Below are 16,394 nucleotides of genomic sequence, written 5' to 3'. Positions count from 1 at the left end.
CAAGTCATTTATTTCTGTGTTTTACAAGCATATATTTGCAGTTTTTGCTCATGTGCTGTGACTGGTGTCAAGATTTTGACACCAGTCACAGATTTTTGCCTTTTCTGGCAGACCAAAGTGGTGTAATTAATCTGAGACGAGGATGGTGACACGTTTCAGCCTTTCAGGTATGTTTACAACTTTAGCATAAAGTGCGATTTGAATTTCACTTTTAACAGTTCACCCTAAAAATGTTAAATCATGTCATTACAAGACTGATCTGAATTCTTGCTTACTGTGAGTGTTGTTTGAGTGTTCTTATCTGTCGAGTCCTGTGCACAAGTCTCGAGCCAACCCTCATTCCTTTTACATTTTCATCATGAAATATAACTATAAGGTAAGAGGGAACAATATAAGTGAGTTACTGAAACGTGCACACATGAAACACAGTATATAAGACAAATAGTTCGTACAGTTCTAATAGCTTGAAATTAATATTTGGTATGGCCGCCTTTATATTTCGACACAGCCAGGAATCCTTCTCCAGGCTTCTTAAAGAACATTCAAAGCTCTCTTTGGACGTTGGCTGCCTTTTGTTCTGCTCTCAGTCAAGATGATCACACACTGCTTCAATAATTTTGAGGTCCAAGCTCTGGGGAGGCCAATCCATGACTCCATTGTGTTTTACAGATGACTGTTGACACTCACTGCTGTACCTCTACCCTGACGTCCTTGGTACATATTCATGATAATAAGACGTGTTGCCACTGGTTTTCAGTCCAGTTCTTGTGTAATTTGGCATACCTCAACATACCTTTCTGCCTGTTTCTCTTCCTTAAGAATAACTCCTTGATAGCGACCCCATTAAGACCATTTATGATTCAGTGAACATTAGATGGATGAAGTGAAGGCCCAGATGAATCTCTCCATCTTACTTCTAAAGGACATGACTTTCAGATGCTGCTCATCTGCTGTAGATTTTTTTTTTAGCCCTGATGCTTCTTCTTTTGTACTCCACTTGTCGAGCTTCCTCAATTTGTTTTAGGGAGACACTGCACACCACACCAAGATCTGCCAAGTTTTAAGCTAATATCTTTTTGGAAATGGCCTTGTTAGTGCAGAAATCGAATTTTACGCACGTCAAGCTGACAGTTTTCCTATATGCAAATAAAGAAATGGGAACAATTTATGTGTTTACAACTTCAAGTTCTTTCTAGGTTGTCTGCCACAAAACTGGTTTAACAACAACACTAGTTCAACCTTCAAGTTAAGTATCCTTTATTGTGTTTGAATGATTGATAGGTCAGTGTTAAGTGACTTAACAAACAAACAAAATGGTTACGTACAAGGCCTGGATTGAAAATGAGTGAAAAAGCAGACAATGTCCAAGGACACTTTAACAGATCTTCAGAAGCCTGGAGAACTATTGCTCAAGATCACTTTTAAAAGAAATTACAAGCGTCTGGCTCCTTGGAAACAAAATATTTAAAGGGTGTCACAAGACTTAGTACTGTATAACTGCCACCATAGGTATAGCACTTAACAAGATGTCTCATTGTTTATTTTATTCTGTGGCCAAGCAGTCTAGACGGCTGCCTGACTGTGAACAATGCAGGTTCATCCTCACCCACCAAAGTAGCATGCCAGGTCAGAGGTCACCCTGTAACACCTGCCACTAGGGGGACATATGGAGTTCACATGAAGAAGACAATGAGGGAGTGGAGCAATGCAGTCTGCGGGGCCCTTTAACGAAAAACTAAAGCCCTTTAGCCAGCTCTTTCCACCCTCGGGGCAGAACATCAGCTGTATGCTAATTTTCACAGGGCAGCGGTGGCCTCACAGAGCAGTGAATGTGCTGGCTCACTCTCAAAGCCAGAAATGATTGCGCTTCATCTTGCAGATGTCCTTTTACACTAAATGATGCCACTTAGGATTTTTGTGTTGTACATGTTTTGTTCCAAGTTATCTCCAGTTTCTTCAAAATGGCATTTCATTTGTTCAGTCCTCGCTCTGCCCACCTCCAGAGGGCTTTCTAAAAATAAAGAGTGGAAATAAGTCTCATTTCTGGTGAGGACACAATTTTTACATCAGATTCTGCTGAAAGAGAGCTCAGCTGCTGCTTCTGTTAATACGTCAACTACAGCCAGCTATCCTGATAAATGCTTGTGTTCAAATGTACATAAATGTGTGGAATAAAGTGGCAGTTTTGATGTGTGAAATTGATTGCAGCAGTGATAGTAAAGCATCGTGAAAGGCTCTTTGTGTTTCACAGCAGGCTTAAGGCATTAGATGACGGGAACTGGAGGACATATGGGACTAAGAGTTTTGTGACCCCCTCAGCCTCCACAGGCCCATCTGTTCCTTCATCCTTCAGGCTTAACACTACAGGCAGTGAGGTTTTTGGGACACAGGCCCCTTTTTTCACAAGTTCTGCTGTATGACAAATCTGGCCAACATATATTCACGAATATTCAAAGAGTTAAGTATTACTTGAACTGTATCGGATCATCAAGAAGATCATTCAGCAACATTTTCCTGATGATCGAGTCTGACAAAGGTCAAGGCAAATAATCTATGCAAGTATATATCTTTCCTTTTTTCAATTCTGTTTATGAGAGAATTCAGTTGCATATGCATAACCATTGGCTGCCCTATAGGTAGGGTTAGGCCCAACCAATCACAGCACTTCAATCCAATCTAAAAAGCAAAAACAGTAAATACCTTTTGTTTCACTTTTGTGTAAGACAACCTGTGCTGTTTTTCTTGTCAGGCAGTGAATATTTGGCTGTCACAAATCACCCTTGTTGGCCCTTAATTGTTAAAGCAAGTTACATCCTTCCTCTCTGCCATCAGTACTTGTTTCAGCGTTGATGAAGACTGACATTTTTCATGATTTCACTGAAAGCAGATGTGATGAAATTGGACAATAAAGTAAGTTGTTTGTTTGTTTGTTTTTCTTTTTACAAGAAGGTACCATATTGAAGCTAATGGTGTTTGCAGTTTTAAATTTACTCAATTTTTCAGCCCTGGAAGTTCTCACTTTTACTGACTTAACTTTGAATGATTCTTTAAATGAACTGCCACCTGCTAAGCTTTTTGGGTAATATAGGCAAGAGGCTTTGACAAGGTTTGAAAAGTGCAAGTGAAAAACAAACAAACAACTGTGTCTGCCTTATCAATTTTTTGCAAGCTGCCCATTATGAGTCCAGCAATACATGTATGGTACTGAATCCAGTGTAATTTTCATAATGCTATTTTCTCTTCCCTTTTAAGCCAACTATACCTGAAGCATCAAGAGTAACGCTACTGAAAAGACCCTTCAGAGTGTTAAATATAATCACATTTGTACTCTCAAATGTTATTTTACCCATGGTCCATGTACATATGATTTTCCTTATTATGAGTATCACTGACACCTATCTTGCCATCCTCTTAGATCCTTTGAATAGAAACCTTTTCATACTTTTCAGGGCATATCTCATATAAATCCCTGCATTGTTCAGTTCAGTATACCCTATCTGCAATACATGAAAGCAACTTTGAACTTAAAAATGTAAATGTACTAAATAAATGATAAATCTACTACATTGCAATGCAACATTTATGCCTTACGTGTAAAGAAGGTAATGTATATAGCAGAATCATCTCAAGTCCTGCATTGAAAATGCCTGATATAAAGGCATAATTTGGACAAGTTGGGGCAACTGCTGATTACTATTGTTGTGGATACAGCTGCTGTTTTTGTAATTTATACATATATTGGGTAATACTGGTGTTGTTAACTGTGCCAGTATAGTATTTATCTGTAGTATCACATCAATTTTAAAAGTGTAACGAAAACATAGTGTAATGAAAACTTGAACCTATTTTAAAAGGGGAGAGGGGGGCAAGGAAGACTAAAATAGAAAAATATTTGCAATTAGTCACCAAAGCTGTCAAATAAATGCAGTGAAGCAGAAGTCAAAACTTTCATAAAAAAATACTTGAGTAAAGCCTGGTGAGGTAAAGTTCCGTTTATTTCAGGCTCCGTGATAAACTATAGCCATAAGGTACCATCAGATCTAAATGTTCCAGCCACGAAAGTACCCCGCACTGTGCGTGCGGATGGGAAGGATATCTCCGCCCAGGCACTGATCCTATTGGCGGATCCCGCTGTCAAATCCGGAGGGTCCTGCTCGGAAGGCTCCACTGATTGGCTACAGGGGTCTGTGTGTGTGTGCAGGCAGCGCAGTCTGTTTGAATGTGCTGGTGACTGAAGAGGATCATTTCCATGGACCATCTGTCTTACTGGCTGCGCACAAAACAAAGAAGGACACAGGATGGTTTTAGTGCATGTCGGATATCTGGTTCTCCCCGTCTTCGGCTCAGTTAGAAACAGAGGTATGAGGAGCTTTATGTTCTCTCTTTTTTTTTTCTAACGCTAACCCCGAAATAATACTTCTTCATTACTTGTCTTAAATATCCACAGATGATGTAAACAGAGCTGACACCTGCTAGCTAAAAGCGAGCCAACGTAACAGCGAGCGATACCGAAATTATATTAGCCTTCTTGCTAGCTGTAGCCGAACCGAGACCGCTAATGAAGCGACCGAAGACGTGAGCCCTCAAATGCCGACGAAGACGTTGTGTTTCGGGCCTGTAAACCGCACTAAAAGGACTTCAGCTGTCAAGCGGCAGCTTTTCTTTTCCCCTTTTCATTTTTTTCTTTTTTACCCTCGGCGGCTAGCGCGCTTCTGTCTGGTTTATCTATTTATCCCTTCGCCTTGTTTATGTGTGTGCCGTCGCCGCTAGCTACTACAGCCCGGACAACAACGGCAGATTAATACCAGCCCAGCTTTATTTAGCTTACAACCTCCACAGGGGTTTCTTAAATTATGAATTTAGCCAAGCTAGGGTAGACCTCTGAATCCAAAGTGCATCCTTTAAAAAAAATCTCATTTCTGCGAGTTACTTTAACTGGATGGTTCTTCCACTGAAAGACAGCATTAGGCTAATCGGTGTAAATTAGTATAAGCATATGACTGGTTTTTAATGCGAATAGGCTTTAACATTTTTGGAGCATGTCCCCGTCAAACCTCTAATAAAAATAATAATAAAAAAAATTCCCTGCAAATTTCGCTGCAGGTGCTCCAGTAGTGAAACAGCATAAAATCCGTTTAATAGGGCATAACAACAATAACATCATCCTCCACTGCAGCAGGGCTCTCTGTGTTGATTATGTAATAATAATAGTAATTTGTCGTGCATTGTTAAAACTACATGCAGTAGCACCAATGATTTCATTGTGCTTTTATTTGTGTTCTTTTTTCCTGTTCCATAGTATCGAGGCTGGCTCTACATTCCGCATTTCTCAGACCTTTGTCCCCCTCCATTGTGTAGCTAACGATCATCTGCTGCTGTCTGCCGTAGCCTCTGCCTGTTCTCTGCATCTAGCTGTATTGTGAACCCCTTCTTCCTCATTTCCTCTTTCCATCTGAAGACGACATTGGCATTAAAACAGAGTTCCCACTCATACCGTATCCTTCTGTGTAACAGACTAAAGAATAACACTCTCTGTAGAAAACAGTTTGTCTTAATTTAAACTGTCATGTTGCTCTTTAGTGAATAACCCATTGTAGCGTTAGACTTTACTACAGACTGTCATTGTGATTCTCCCATTCAGTGTGGATAGACTACATTCTGCTGTAAATTTCTGTAAAGTGGATACATTTTGATCCTCCCCTCCCCGATTCGATTACAGCCAGGCTTGATCGAACTCGTTGATTACTCTCCTCACAAAGGTGCATTGTACCGTCTTTTTGTTGTCAAAGGAGCACTTTACAATTGCTATTACTAATAATCTTGTTATCCTGATAATCACTAATTGGCATGCAGCGCTTAAGTCATTTTGTTTTTGGCGACGTTATGTTTTTTTTTCCCCACATTTGAAGGTCCACTGCACCTGTTAATGGTTGCTGGTCATAATCCTATCCATGTGTCAAAGCATTTGTCCCTGCTAGCTGAGCGGACTTCACAATAAATTGGAGAGATGTGAATCTAAACCCATTTTGCCATTTTTGCAGCGCCCCACCACCACTACCACTCCCTCTCAAATCTTACCTCCAGCACCTCCAGAATGCTATCCATTTTACAGGGATGTGTATATCCTGCACTGCTGTAGATCTCCTTTTTTAGAATCAAAATGTCTTTTTTATTCTTTGGTTGTGGTTTTTCTGCCTTATGTTCTTGTATTAGATCCTAATGCATGGTCATTTTATACTTTTGTTTTTCCACATTGAACAGCAGATTCCAATGTAATCTTTGTGAAGAGATGTCCCTGCTGTACTGAAATGTGCTGTAAGCATACACATCTACTCATTGGATGCTGCTTCTGTTCTGTTAACCCTACAGAGAGCATGGTCAGGCCTTGCCTTTGGTCTTTATTTGCATGGGATTATTATTATTATTATTATGCTTATTATGCTTATGTAGAGTCTCTTACTCTTATTATTACTATTATCACACAGTGCCACACATACTAATATTTTTCCAATAAAGACTGTAGTTTTCTTCCTAACCTTCAGTGTGCTTTTTGCTGATTTCCATGTGTTCCTCCCCCTCCTCCCTCCACACTGTGCTGTCACTGAGACGGTCCCCTCACTCTATATGTGCTCTCATTTCTCAGCTGTCTTTGACAGAGTTTCTTCAGGTTGCCACACTGCTTACTTTGGAGTAGGGGCAAGCACATTTTCTTTCCATTTTTAAAATGCAAAGGCATGTTTGATATTGAAACCTCGACACTGACATTTCCTGTTACATACAGGCTGTCATTCCGTCCAAATCCATACACTATCTATAGACCAAAACACAGCCTCTCTCACAGCCAATCATTGGTGTTAACATTGTGAGCAATATGGGTGAAATCATGGTATGTGTAATATATATATATTTTTAAATATAGTTAATAGAAGTATATTGCAAAAAAAACACTCAAAAGGAGTTAAATAGTAAATAAAAATACAAGTGTTTAATAATAAAAAATTTAAAAAAAGCTGGCATGCTATATAAAATGAAAATAAAACAATATAATTTGCAAGCACGTTAAACCCTATATTTAAAAAATAAAATAAAAGTGAATTAATGAAGCACAAAATAGAATTTAAGGATTATTCAGGCCTTTTTCCTTTTCTTTATGGAAAACATAAGTTCTTGTTTTGAATTTGATGCCAGCAAAATCTTTCAAATAAGTTGCGACAGGGGCATGTTTACCACAGAGTTGCATCAGCTCTTCTAACAACACTCTTCAAGGGCTTGGAAACTATGGCAGACCGGTTGCTGTAGATTTGAAAGAAACATGTTTTCATGTAAGATTTCAGCAGCTCAACACTTCAGAGCCCCCTTTGTTATATACATGTTATTTATTTATCTTTGGTTCGCATTATCTAGAATGTTGATACTGGGTGATGGCTCTGACCTGTTTAGCCCCTGGACTCACTCTGTACAGAGCCATACTGCTGTAATTCGTGAGGAATGTTGTTTTGCACGGTCTTGCTGAAAAAAAAGCAAAGGCTTTCCAAAAAAGAAGTCATCTGATCCGATACCTGTACATATCAAATTGTTCAGCATTAATGGCGATTTCACAGATTTGTGAAAGCACCATCAAGATTTGTGAAGTTACTCATAATATTGCTCACTAATGTATGCGCATATCATCAGGAATGGTGCCATTCTTCTGAATTATATTTATGTATAATTTGTTTGTTTTTCACAGTGGTTTTGAGAAGTTGTTTAGTCCACTTCACAGATTTCCACCACAGAACTGAAATGGCGCTGAAGAGCACTGCCGTTCAGTGTTGGTTTTCAGCTTTCCCCCCTGAATACAGAGAATTCTTAGAATTCCCTTAATCTTTTAAACAACACTGAACTGGTGATTATATAACCCAGTGATAGTGGAAGATTATGGAGATTGTGTTTTACTTTGAAAAAAAAAACACTGGTGAAACACTCAACATAGTTGCATCTAAAAGACTCTCTTTTTAAACCCAATTACAAAATTGATCTATTTTCAGTTTACCCAATTGGAATCAATACTGTTTTTTAGAAGAGGTTTCAGGCATTTTACTAGCTGGGTTTTCCCATCTTTTTGGCCCCTGTCCTAAAAAGTATAGCTTACAATTCAAACTGAGTGTATATAAAACACAACAACAAAAACAGGAAAGAAAAATAGGATAGTCATTTTTTTCTCTTCATCACAAAATCAGTACTGCTACCTTACCTTGTACCTTAGCAAGATGCCTTGAACAAAAGCCACCAAGTGGCTTTGTCTTACAAAGACAAAAACTACCTTCCAGCACATCTGTCAATCATTCATCGACATGTTTTAACTGAAAAGTGTAAAAGTACTATCCACTAGATGAGAGATAATGACTACCTATTAATTGGTGAGTTTTGCCTACATATTGAGTTTGCTGCCTCCTGGCTCTAGCCTTTAACATCAGTACTCAGCTATAAGAGCAATATAGACTTGACCTCCAGCACAAAGTGAACAAGTAGACAGTCCTAAATGTCTAGCTATTCCTTTTTGCAGTCTCCAAATGGGTACCGCAAAGACAATACAGAGGTTCAATAATTAAATGGTGGCTGCTCAGTCTGCATTTAAACTCGTGTCTCTGTGGTATGCTGTCAGGTCCTCAGCTGGTGTTTTTCTTTATTAACACAACGGACCATGACACATTTATATTCATGTTGCCTTTCTAGCTGGTGACAGCAGCATAACTAAACCCAGTTAGGCTAACGTTGTTTCTCAAGCACAGATAATGTGTTAAACTCTGAGTAATGAGTGCAAATGAAATAAAAGAAGTCACATTTTTGTTGTTAGTAGTAACTCATTTCTCTTTACATGCTGGCTATGCACATCAGCCAGCTGTGTAATGACTTTTCATTTTCATCAAATCTTCAGTTTTTTAGACATCTGTTGTGTTTCTCTTTAAATGTGGCATTAGATGCTTCTTTGAAAAGTGTCCAAGTGGGACGCTTTTCTTCCATTTTAACACTTGACTCAGCTGCGTGAACCTTACATCTGTGCGCAGTGTCTGAAAAAGGCTAAAGGTGTGTCCGAGGCACAGCCATGTGTGCTCTGCAGCTGACTTCTAAATATTCCAGCAGCTGCACTGCATGTGCGGCTGCACTGATACAAAACCACGAAAAGCAAGGTCAGCACAATGGTTTTCCAAGCATGTGCATGTTATGCTGGATTTTTTTTTCTTCACCAAGTGCAGCTGTACAACACATGCACTGATTTTGCCTCATTAATCCTCACCTTCTGATGGTGAGTGTTATAATTGGCGACCTCAGCAGGTGTGGGGATGGTTTCTGCCTAATGGGAGACCAGTGAGACAGGCAGAGGACAGGAGTGTGTTAGAGAGGAGGTGTGATGTAAAGCTGCAGTGACTTCAGGAGGAGTGGAGGGAGAGAGAAAGAAAAGAGTTGAGGTTCCATGTCAGACTGCTGCAGTCGCAGGTGGGTGGGGCTTGCTGGCTGTCACTCACTGTGGGACACCATGCTGCAGCCATGCTGTGGGGGAGGGGCCGCCTGTGCAGCAGCTGAGGGGAGAGGATAGGTGGAAGGGTGTGTGTGTGTGTGTGTGTGTTTCTGTCTGTGAGTCAAAGACAAAGCCTCAGATGTAACAGTGGAAACATCAGGGCTGCTGCTGCTGGCAGCTCTGCAGTACGTCAAATATTAATGCCAGCAGTTCATGCTGTGAAAAGCTCCCAGACACAAATAATCTGATATTTACCCTGAACTCCACACAACAGTCCAGCTTTGCCGGGTCACAGGCTTCATGCAAAACTGATGCACAGCCTTTAACCAATCCAAGCCACCAGTCTGCCATTTCTGCTCTACTTCCTCAGCCAAATGCTGTTTTTCTCTTTGCCCGTGGCTCTCTGGGTTCACTGGCTTTCCATGTCCCAAGGCTATATCCAACAAAGCAAAGCCAGAGAAATATGTCGTTTCAGCAACAAAAAACAGAGCATTTTGGGAAATGCGTTTGTTTCATCTGCACAGAACTTTATCAAATCATAACCACTTCCCTGCACATCTAACTCTCCTTAATTGATTTGCTACGTCTTAAAAAAACAGTGAAGTAAAAGCAATATTTCCTTTTCTGCCGTTGAGAAATGTTACACACTTGTTAAATTTTAAATTAGATCTCAACTCAGTGAACCAGCTACTGTTAATTAAACTTGTCAGGAAATATTAAGTATGTCATAGACCATTAACAAAGAGCCAAATCTACAATGTGGCTTCATGTTATTGTTTGAAAGATTATGAGTAAACAGTTTAAATGGGCAGTTCTTATTCACGGGACATGCAAAGACACAATACTGACATATTTACGTATACACTGTCCTCCAGACCCCGCTGTCTGCTTTCCTCTCCAGAGGAAATTTAGAGAAGCTTTAATTGGAAGTTAAAGGAGTAATACTCTCAGCTTGCTTCCAGCATTCATTTCTGTGAGCTCTGAGTAATTTGTATTGATTGTTTTGTGCAAGTGCAACACCAAGGTGACTCAGTGGGACTAGCACACAACCTCCCATCTTCTCTGCTTAATAGGAAGGGTGGAGAGAAGACAAAAATGAAAGCCCATAAACTTTTCAGACTTTCTTGATGGCTATGGTGCATTACTGTTATCTGACTCTTTTGTTGAGAAAGCCTCAGTTTAATATGTTCCTTCAAACAGCAAACACAATAAAAATAACAGAGTTTGAAACTATTGGTTTTGCTGGGATTCGTTTTGGAAATACCCTAGACCCCCAGTTAGTGAGGATGCGTCTTTCCTGTTGGCTGCACATGGCAAGTGGAGACGCAGACCATTGAGTGAAATCCGTCTGTGGGTTTAGTTGGTGCTCCACAGGGTTCTCCATGTCTGCGTCGTCCATCTGCTGTTTTGTCTGCCTTGTCTCTTCCTGTGTCACGTTCCTCTCTGCGTGGTTGGTTTTTAAATGTGTTTGTGTCTTTTTTACGAGTGTGTGCGAAAGTGCTGTTGGTTCGTCTCCTTGTCGTGTAAGTTTCAGTGAAAGTGATCGCAGCTCCGTTTTGATCCCTCGCATTTATTCCCAATAGGAGCGCACTTCACCAGGCATCAACACAGCCATGCTACCTCCTGCCGACACTTTCACCTGGGTGCTCCCCAGGCGCCCATCTCAGCTGAGTTTCCTCTAGGACATGCCAGCCAGCCCCCGCAGACAGGCCTGGCCACCCACCTGCCCCCGACGCACCATCCACCCCTCACTGCCCTGCCCGGACCCCCTCAGTTTCAGGATGTGCCGGGGCCTTCATTCCTACCTCAGGCCTTACACCAGCAATACCTCATCCAGCAGCAGCTCCTCGAAGCGCAGCATCGCAGGATCCTCCCACACTCCAGGTAGTGACCCTTGCATCCATACAAACACAACTAAAAAAACAAACAAAAAACCGAGATATTTTTAAATCAAATCTCTATCTAATTACAGAAGAGCCCAGGAGCGTATTCCCCTGAACCCTCACAGACTGCGTTCGGGCTACGAGTACTCCCCGCCCCTCCATGTTCCTCAGCCAATGACACAACAACCGCGGTACCTGGCCGAAGGCACCGACTGGTGAGTCACCGTTGGGGATTAACGAGAATCCTGCAGAGTTGAGAAATGATCCCGTCTTTTTTTATCTTTCCACCCATCTGTCTGTCTGCCACATTGCCTGGCATGGGCTATGTTAATTTAGCCACGTTCCTCTCTTTCTGCAGGGATCTCAGCGTAGATGCTGGCCTCCCTCACCATCAGTACCAGCTCCAGCAGCTTCCGCAGCACTATCAGCATTACCTGGCCTCCCCTCGAATGCATCACTTTCCCAGGAACACATCCTCTGCACAAGTGGTATGTTGGTCACTTCCTCAGGTGGCCTTGGATAGCTTGATAGTCTATATTCCTGCTGTAATATAATGAAGGATTTTGTTGTAGGTTGTGCATGAAATCAGAAACTACCCATACCCCCAGCTTCACCTGTTGGCGCTGCAAAGTTTAAATCCTTCGAGGCACGCCACTGCTGTGCGAGAAAGCTATGAGGTAAATCTGACTGTCCATCTATCAAACTCTGCACCTTCCCACGGTGTCACTTTAAGTTATATGTACTAACTGTTCTCTAGCTTTTAATCAGTATGAGCTTCATACGCAGATTTTTTTCATTCTTTCCTGACCATGAAAACAGCAGTGAACCAAACCATTTGTTGTCCATGTAGTAGCTTTTTCTCTTTTTAGCATTCTGGTTCATTTTATTAACTGGGCTGTTCCTGCAGGAGCTGCTGCAGCTGGAGGATCGACTGGGGAGCGTTAGCAGAGGAGCTGTTCAGACAACCATAGAGAGATTTACTTTTCCACACAAATACAAGAAGGTATGGCAGATGAGACAAAAATCGGTTGAACGTTTGCTTTTTTTCCCCCTTTTTTTTGACCCTACATTTCTGTCTCTCTGTAATGTGACCCACGAACAGAGAAAGCCCCTGCAGTTGAAGATTGGGGAGGAGGAGGAAACAGATGTTGATGAAAAATGTACCATATGTTTGTCCATGCTGGAGGACGGAGAAGATGTCAGGTAATAATTACTTTGTAGACCCAGAAATCATAAAAAAGAGAAGTGCACTTATTCTGAGTGAGTTAAATGGGAAAATCTATACCAAATTGATTTGATGGGAAACATGATGCTGCAGGCTGCAGATGATGAGCTTAGCTCAGAGATGCATTGCAGGATGGGTCTAGACAGCAGGGACTGATGGGGAAGACGAGATGGAAGCCGGACTTCCTTTTCTATTATCGTAGACAATATGACATCATTGAAAGACTGATAAGCTAATTGCCTGAGTGAGACATCAAGCAATTGCAAGAGATAAAAGAGGCACGACTACAGGAATTACTATACCATTACCATTATCAGCGTTGCCTTCTAACATTTTTGTCTGATTTTTGTTTTCCACTTTATAATAAATATCACTTTACCTGACTTATTGTCAGGTTTACTGATAATCATGATATGATACACCACATCTCTGTGTATTGTCTGCAAACTCCTCCTGTGCAGTCTGTAGCACAGCAGCCAAACGTTGCACACAGGTACATCTTAGGTCCCTGATGCTACTTAACCACCTACCAACAAGCTAAAGTGGACTATTTTTTAGCTTTTACAGAGCTATAACACCTTAAAATGTATATTATTTTGATTCAAGGACAGCAACATCTAATTGATACTTAAAAACTATGGTATATGTGATATAATGTCATCAGGCTTCCTGGCAATAAAGGACTAATAGTCAGAACATGAGCATGGGCCTGTAAAAGTAAATATAATAAATCCAATATCAGTCATTTCATGAAATGCAGTCATTTCAAATCATCATTTCATCCACTGTCTATGTAATATAATGTAAGAATTTCTGACAAATACCAAGTATTTACTTCTTCCCATTGTGTTTCTGCTGACCTTCTGAGCAAATCATTCATGAGAATCTTTCCAGTCCTGTACCACATGTGTGCATAAATGAGCCTCTGCTATGAGCTGTTGCCAGACAAATAGCTGAGACTCTAGGAAGCTGCTGATCATGGCTAAGAAATAGTCCAATCTCAAGCCACCCACATACCAAAATTTAGTTACATTTTTTTTTTTGATAGTTGTATTTTCACACGGAGACAAAAATCCCCTTTAGTGTTGCATCAGGAAAGGCATCCACCATAAAACTGATCAAACATGCAGAACTACCTGCTGCAGTGACCCCTTGTGAAAATGGTGCTGCCAAAAGTAGCCTCTATGCAGAGGCAGAAGCATGGCAACAACCTGCTTTTCAAATGCTGGAATTATAATCCCTAAAATGTTCTGTTCCATTACGCACATGCATTTGAAACAGTGGTTGGGAGGGAATTTTTAGGTAACAAGAACTGTCCCCCTGGGTGAGGCGAGAGGATCGGTTTGCAACATAAGAGTCTCAGCTGTCTGAGAGGCATTTGGGACTGACTACTCAACAACAAAAGTTGTCTCTACATGCCTGAATGAACAGAATTAACTCCCCGAGGGTCTTTTTAAGCTCACAACTGTATGCACTGGAAAAGTAACACACAGTCATGTGAATCCACACTGACCCTAAAGTTTGTCTCTCTTCCTATCCTGCAGGAGGCTGCCCTGCATGCACCTCTTCCACCAGGGCTGCGTGGACCAATGGCTGGCCACCAGCAGAAAGTGTCCAATCTGTCGAGTTGACATCGAAACACAGCTGAACCCCGACAGCTGATGAGATTCGACACTCTCGTGATTCAGTCGCCCTCGTGGTGCGATTCTTGCTTTCTTCCACCCCCGGCTCGCCAGCCTCCCCCACCTTACCCTACCCCACCCCACCTCCCTCGACCTCCTCCTTCCCGTCGGGTGCTTTGCCAAATGTCTCCAGACTTCATGTGACATCACCACCCTTCTGAGTCACGCTTTACTGAGCCAAGCCAGGAAAACTAACTGCACGGAGAGGCCGCAAAGGACTCTCTTTATATAGAAGCACATCCCTCTGGAAGCAAAAGACACACTAACAAACACATACTCATATACACAGGGTTTACTTGTAGCTTGCTGGTCTTACGTGGGGTTGTTGTTGCTGTTGTGGTGTTGTACTGTAGGTAGCCTGGGGCTGTGTAGCATGTCCTCAAAGCCATGACTTAATGTCCTGAGACTAGAAAACACATAACCCCAGACCTAGCTGGCTACTTTTCTCTCTTCTCTTCAATCTCTCTCTCTTGCTCTCTTTTTACACACACACACACACACACACACACACACACACACACACACACACACACACACACACACACACACACACACACACACACAAATATATATTTCTCTCTTTTTAAACACAATCAAAATGAATATTCTGCCACGCAAGAAAGCTTAACAGAATCTAAATGCTCTGATGCCATGTTTACCTAAAGATCATTTGTGGTCGTAGTAGAGTAGCAGTAACCAATAAGTGAGATCTGGTGCGACCTCCTCGAGGCCAAGCACCAGCTAGCTGGGTGTTTTAATTCTTTCATGCAGCTTTTGACATTTCGCAGTACAGTTGTGCGTTTACCTTGGGCTGGTGTCATGTGCAGATGGTGTGATGTGATTAGGTCTCATTCACTGTCAGGGAAAACCCAGTGACTGCGATGTTTTTGTGTTTGAAATTGAAAAAGAAGAAGAAGACAAAAAATAATAGTGTTTTCACCAAAATGCATTATGTCACAGTGTAGCTTGAATCTCCGCACAGGTTTTATGTCCACTGCCCATGCCATGTGTCACTTCAAGAGACTGCGTCTCACACAAACGTGTTAGGTGAAGAACACGGCAACTGGAGTGCTTATACAACACAAAACCAAAAGAAACAAAAAGAAAAAACACAAAAAAACCTGAAAAGGGATGAACAACAGACGCTATCATGCACTGCAGAGCGAGGTGGGAGGATTTAGCTGCCCTTGTACCTGCATTTCCATCTGGCACTAGGCCAGTGGCAGAACAGTGCACACTAAAAAACAAAAAAGGAAGATTGCATGTTTCATTTTTTGGGTTTGGGGCTGTTGGCTGTGGTAGCGTTTCTTCACTTTTAAAAGGTACAGAGACGCCTGTGCATGACTTAGTTAATCTGAGCTGTGACTATCTTCTGAACACTAACAAATATTAATAATAATAATAATAATTTTTAAAAAGTCAGTGGTTTGCTCCCCTGACTTGTAGCGCGTGTCATCCGGTTCCCTTTGGTGGCGACCTTGGGATCCTGTTTTTTGATGTTTACCTTATTGCCTAAAGAACAAGCACATGTGACAATAGTTATAGCAACAAAAGTTTCTCCTCGGCATCGCGTTTGGTTTATATATAGGTACGGATTCATGCAGTGTTTTGAGCTGGGAGAGGAGCTTGCGTATTGATCTTGTGTTATATTTGTGTGACAGACCTCCCCTCGTGGTTGCTATGCTGGTTGCTATGCTGTATTTGCTAGAACATGTAGAAACGTGGTGCGACGGAGGCAGCCTCCCTCTCACAGTGCACACAGACACGAGACGACAGGACAGCAGGAAAGCATTCAGGCTGTTAAAACACACACTCTCTCCATCACCATTTCTTCTCTCTTTTTTTTTTACCCTTTGTGTCAGCTTGTCACTTCAGTTCCACAGAGCTGTGTGTGTTTGTGTGTGTGCGCGCGTGTGTTACAGGACGCCTTTAGGACCCTCATTGTCCTCTCTGCACTGTGATAGCATATAACAAGGGTAACACTTGGCCCAGAGACTCAATTAACAAGGCTTACTTCTTCCTGTCTTGTGCACTGCCAGTGTTGACACTGCCTCCTCCTGTAGTGGAGTCATCCGTGATGAAAGTTGTCATAGTTTACACAGGGT

The 16,394-nt window shown here is 41.6% G+C and overlaps 1 protein-coding gene across 1 annotated transcript; it reads left to right on the top strand.

The window, feature by feature from the left end:
• The first annotated feature begins 4,156 nt into the window (after nt 1-4,156).
• On the top strand, nt 4,157-14,868 carry ark2ca (arkadia (RNF111) C-terminal like ring finger ubiquitin ligase 2Ca). Its single transcript, XM_026173469.2, has 8 exons — nt 4,157-4,359; nt 11,083-11,383; nt 11,472-11,597; nt 11,741-11,870; nt 11,955-12,059; nt 12,290-12,385; nt 12,485-12,585; nt 14,152-14,868. Exons 1-8 carry the CDS (start codon nt 4,299-4,301, stop codon nt 14,267-14,269), a joined length of 1,038 nt encoding a protein of 345 aa, XP_026029254.1. The 5' UTR covers nt 4,157-4,298; the 3' UTR covers nt 14,270-14,868.
• Nucleotides 14,869-16,394: the final 1,526 nt, after the last annotated feature.

Source organism: Astatotilapia calliptera, chromosome 7 (genome assembly GCF_964374335.1).
Source record: "Astatotilapia calliptera chromosome 7, fAstCal68.1, whole genome shotgun sequence".
Classification (NCBI taxonomy): Eukaryota; Metazoa; Chordata; class Actinopteri; order Cichliformes; family Cichlidae; genus Astatotilapia; species Astatotilapia calliptera.
This window is presented reverse-complemented; position numbering and strand designations above follow the sequence as displayed.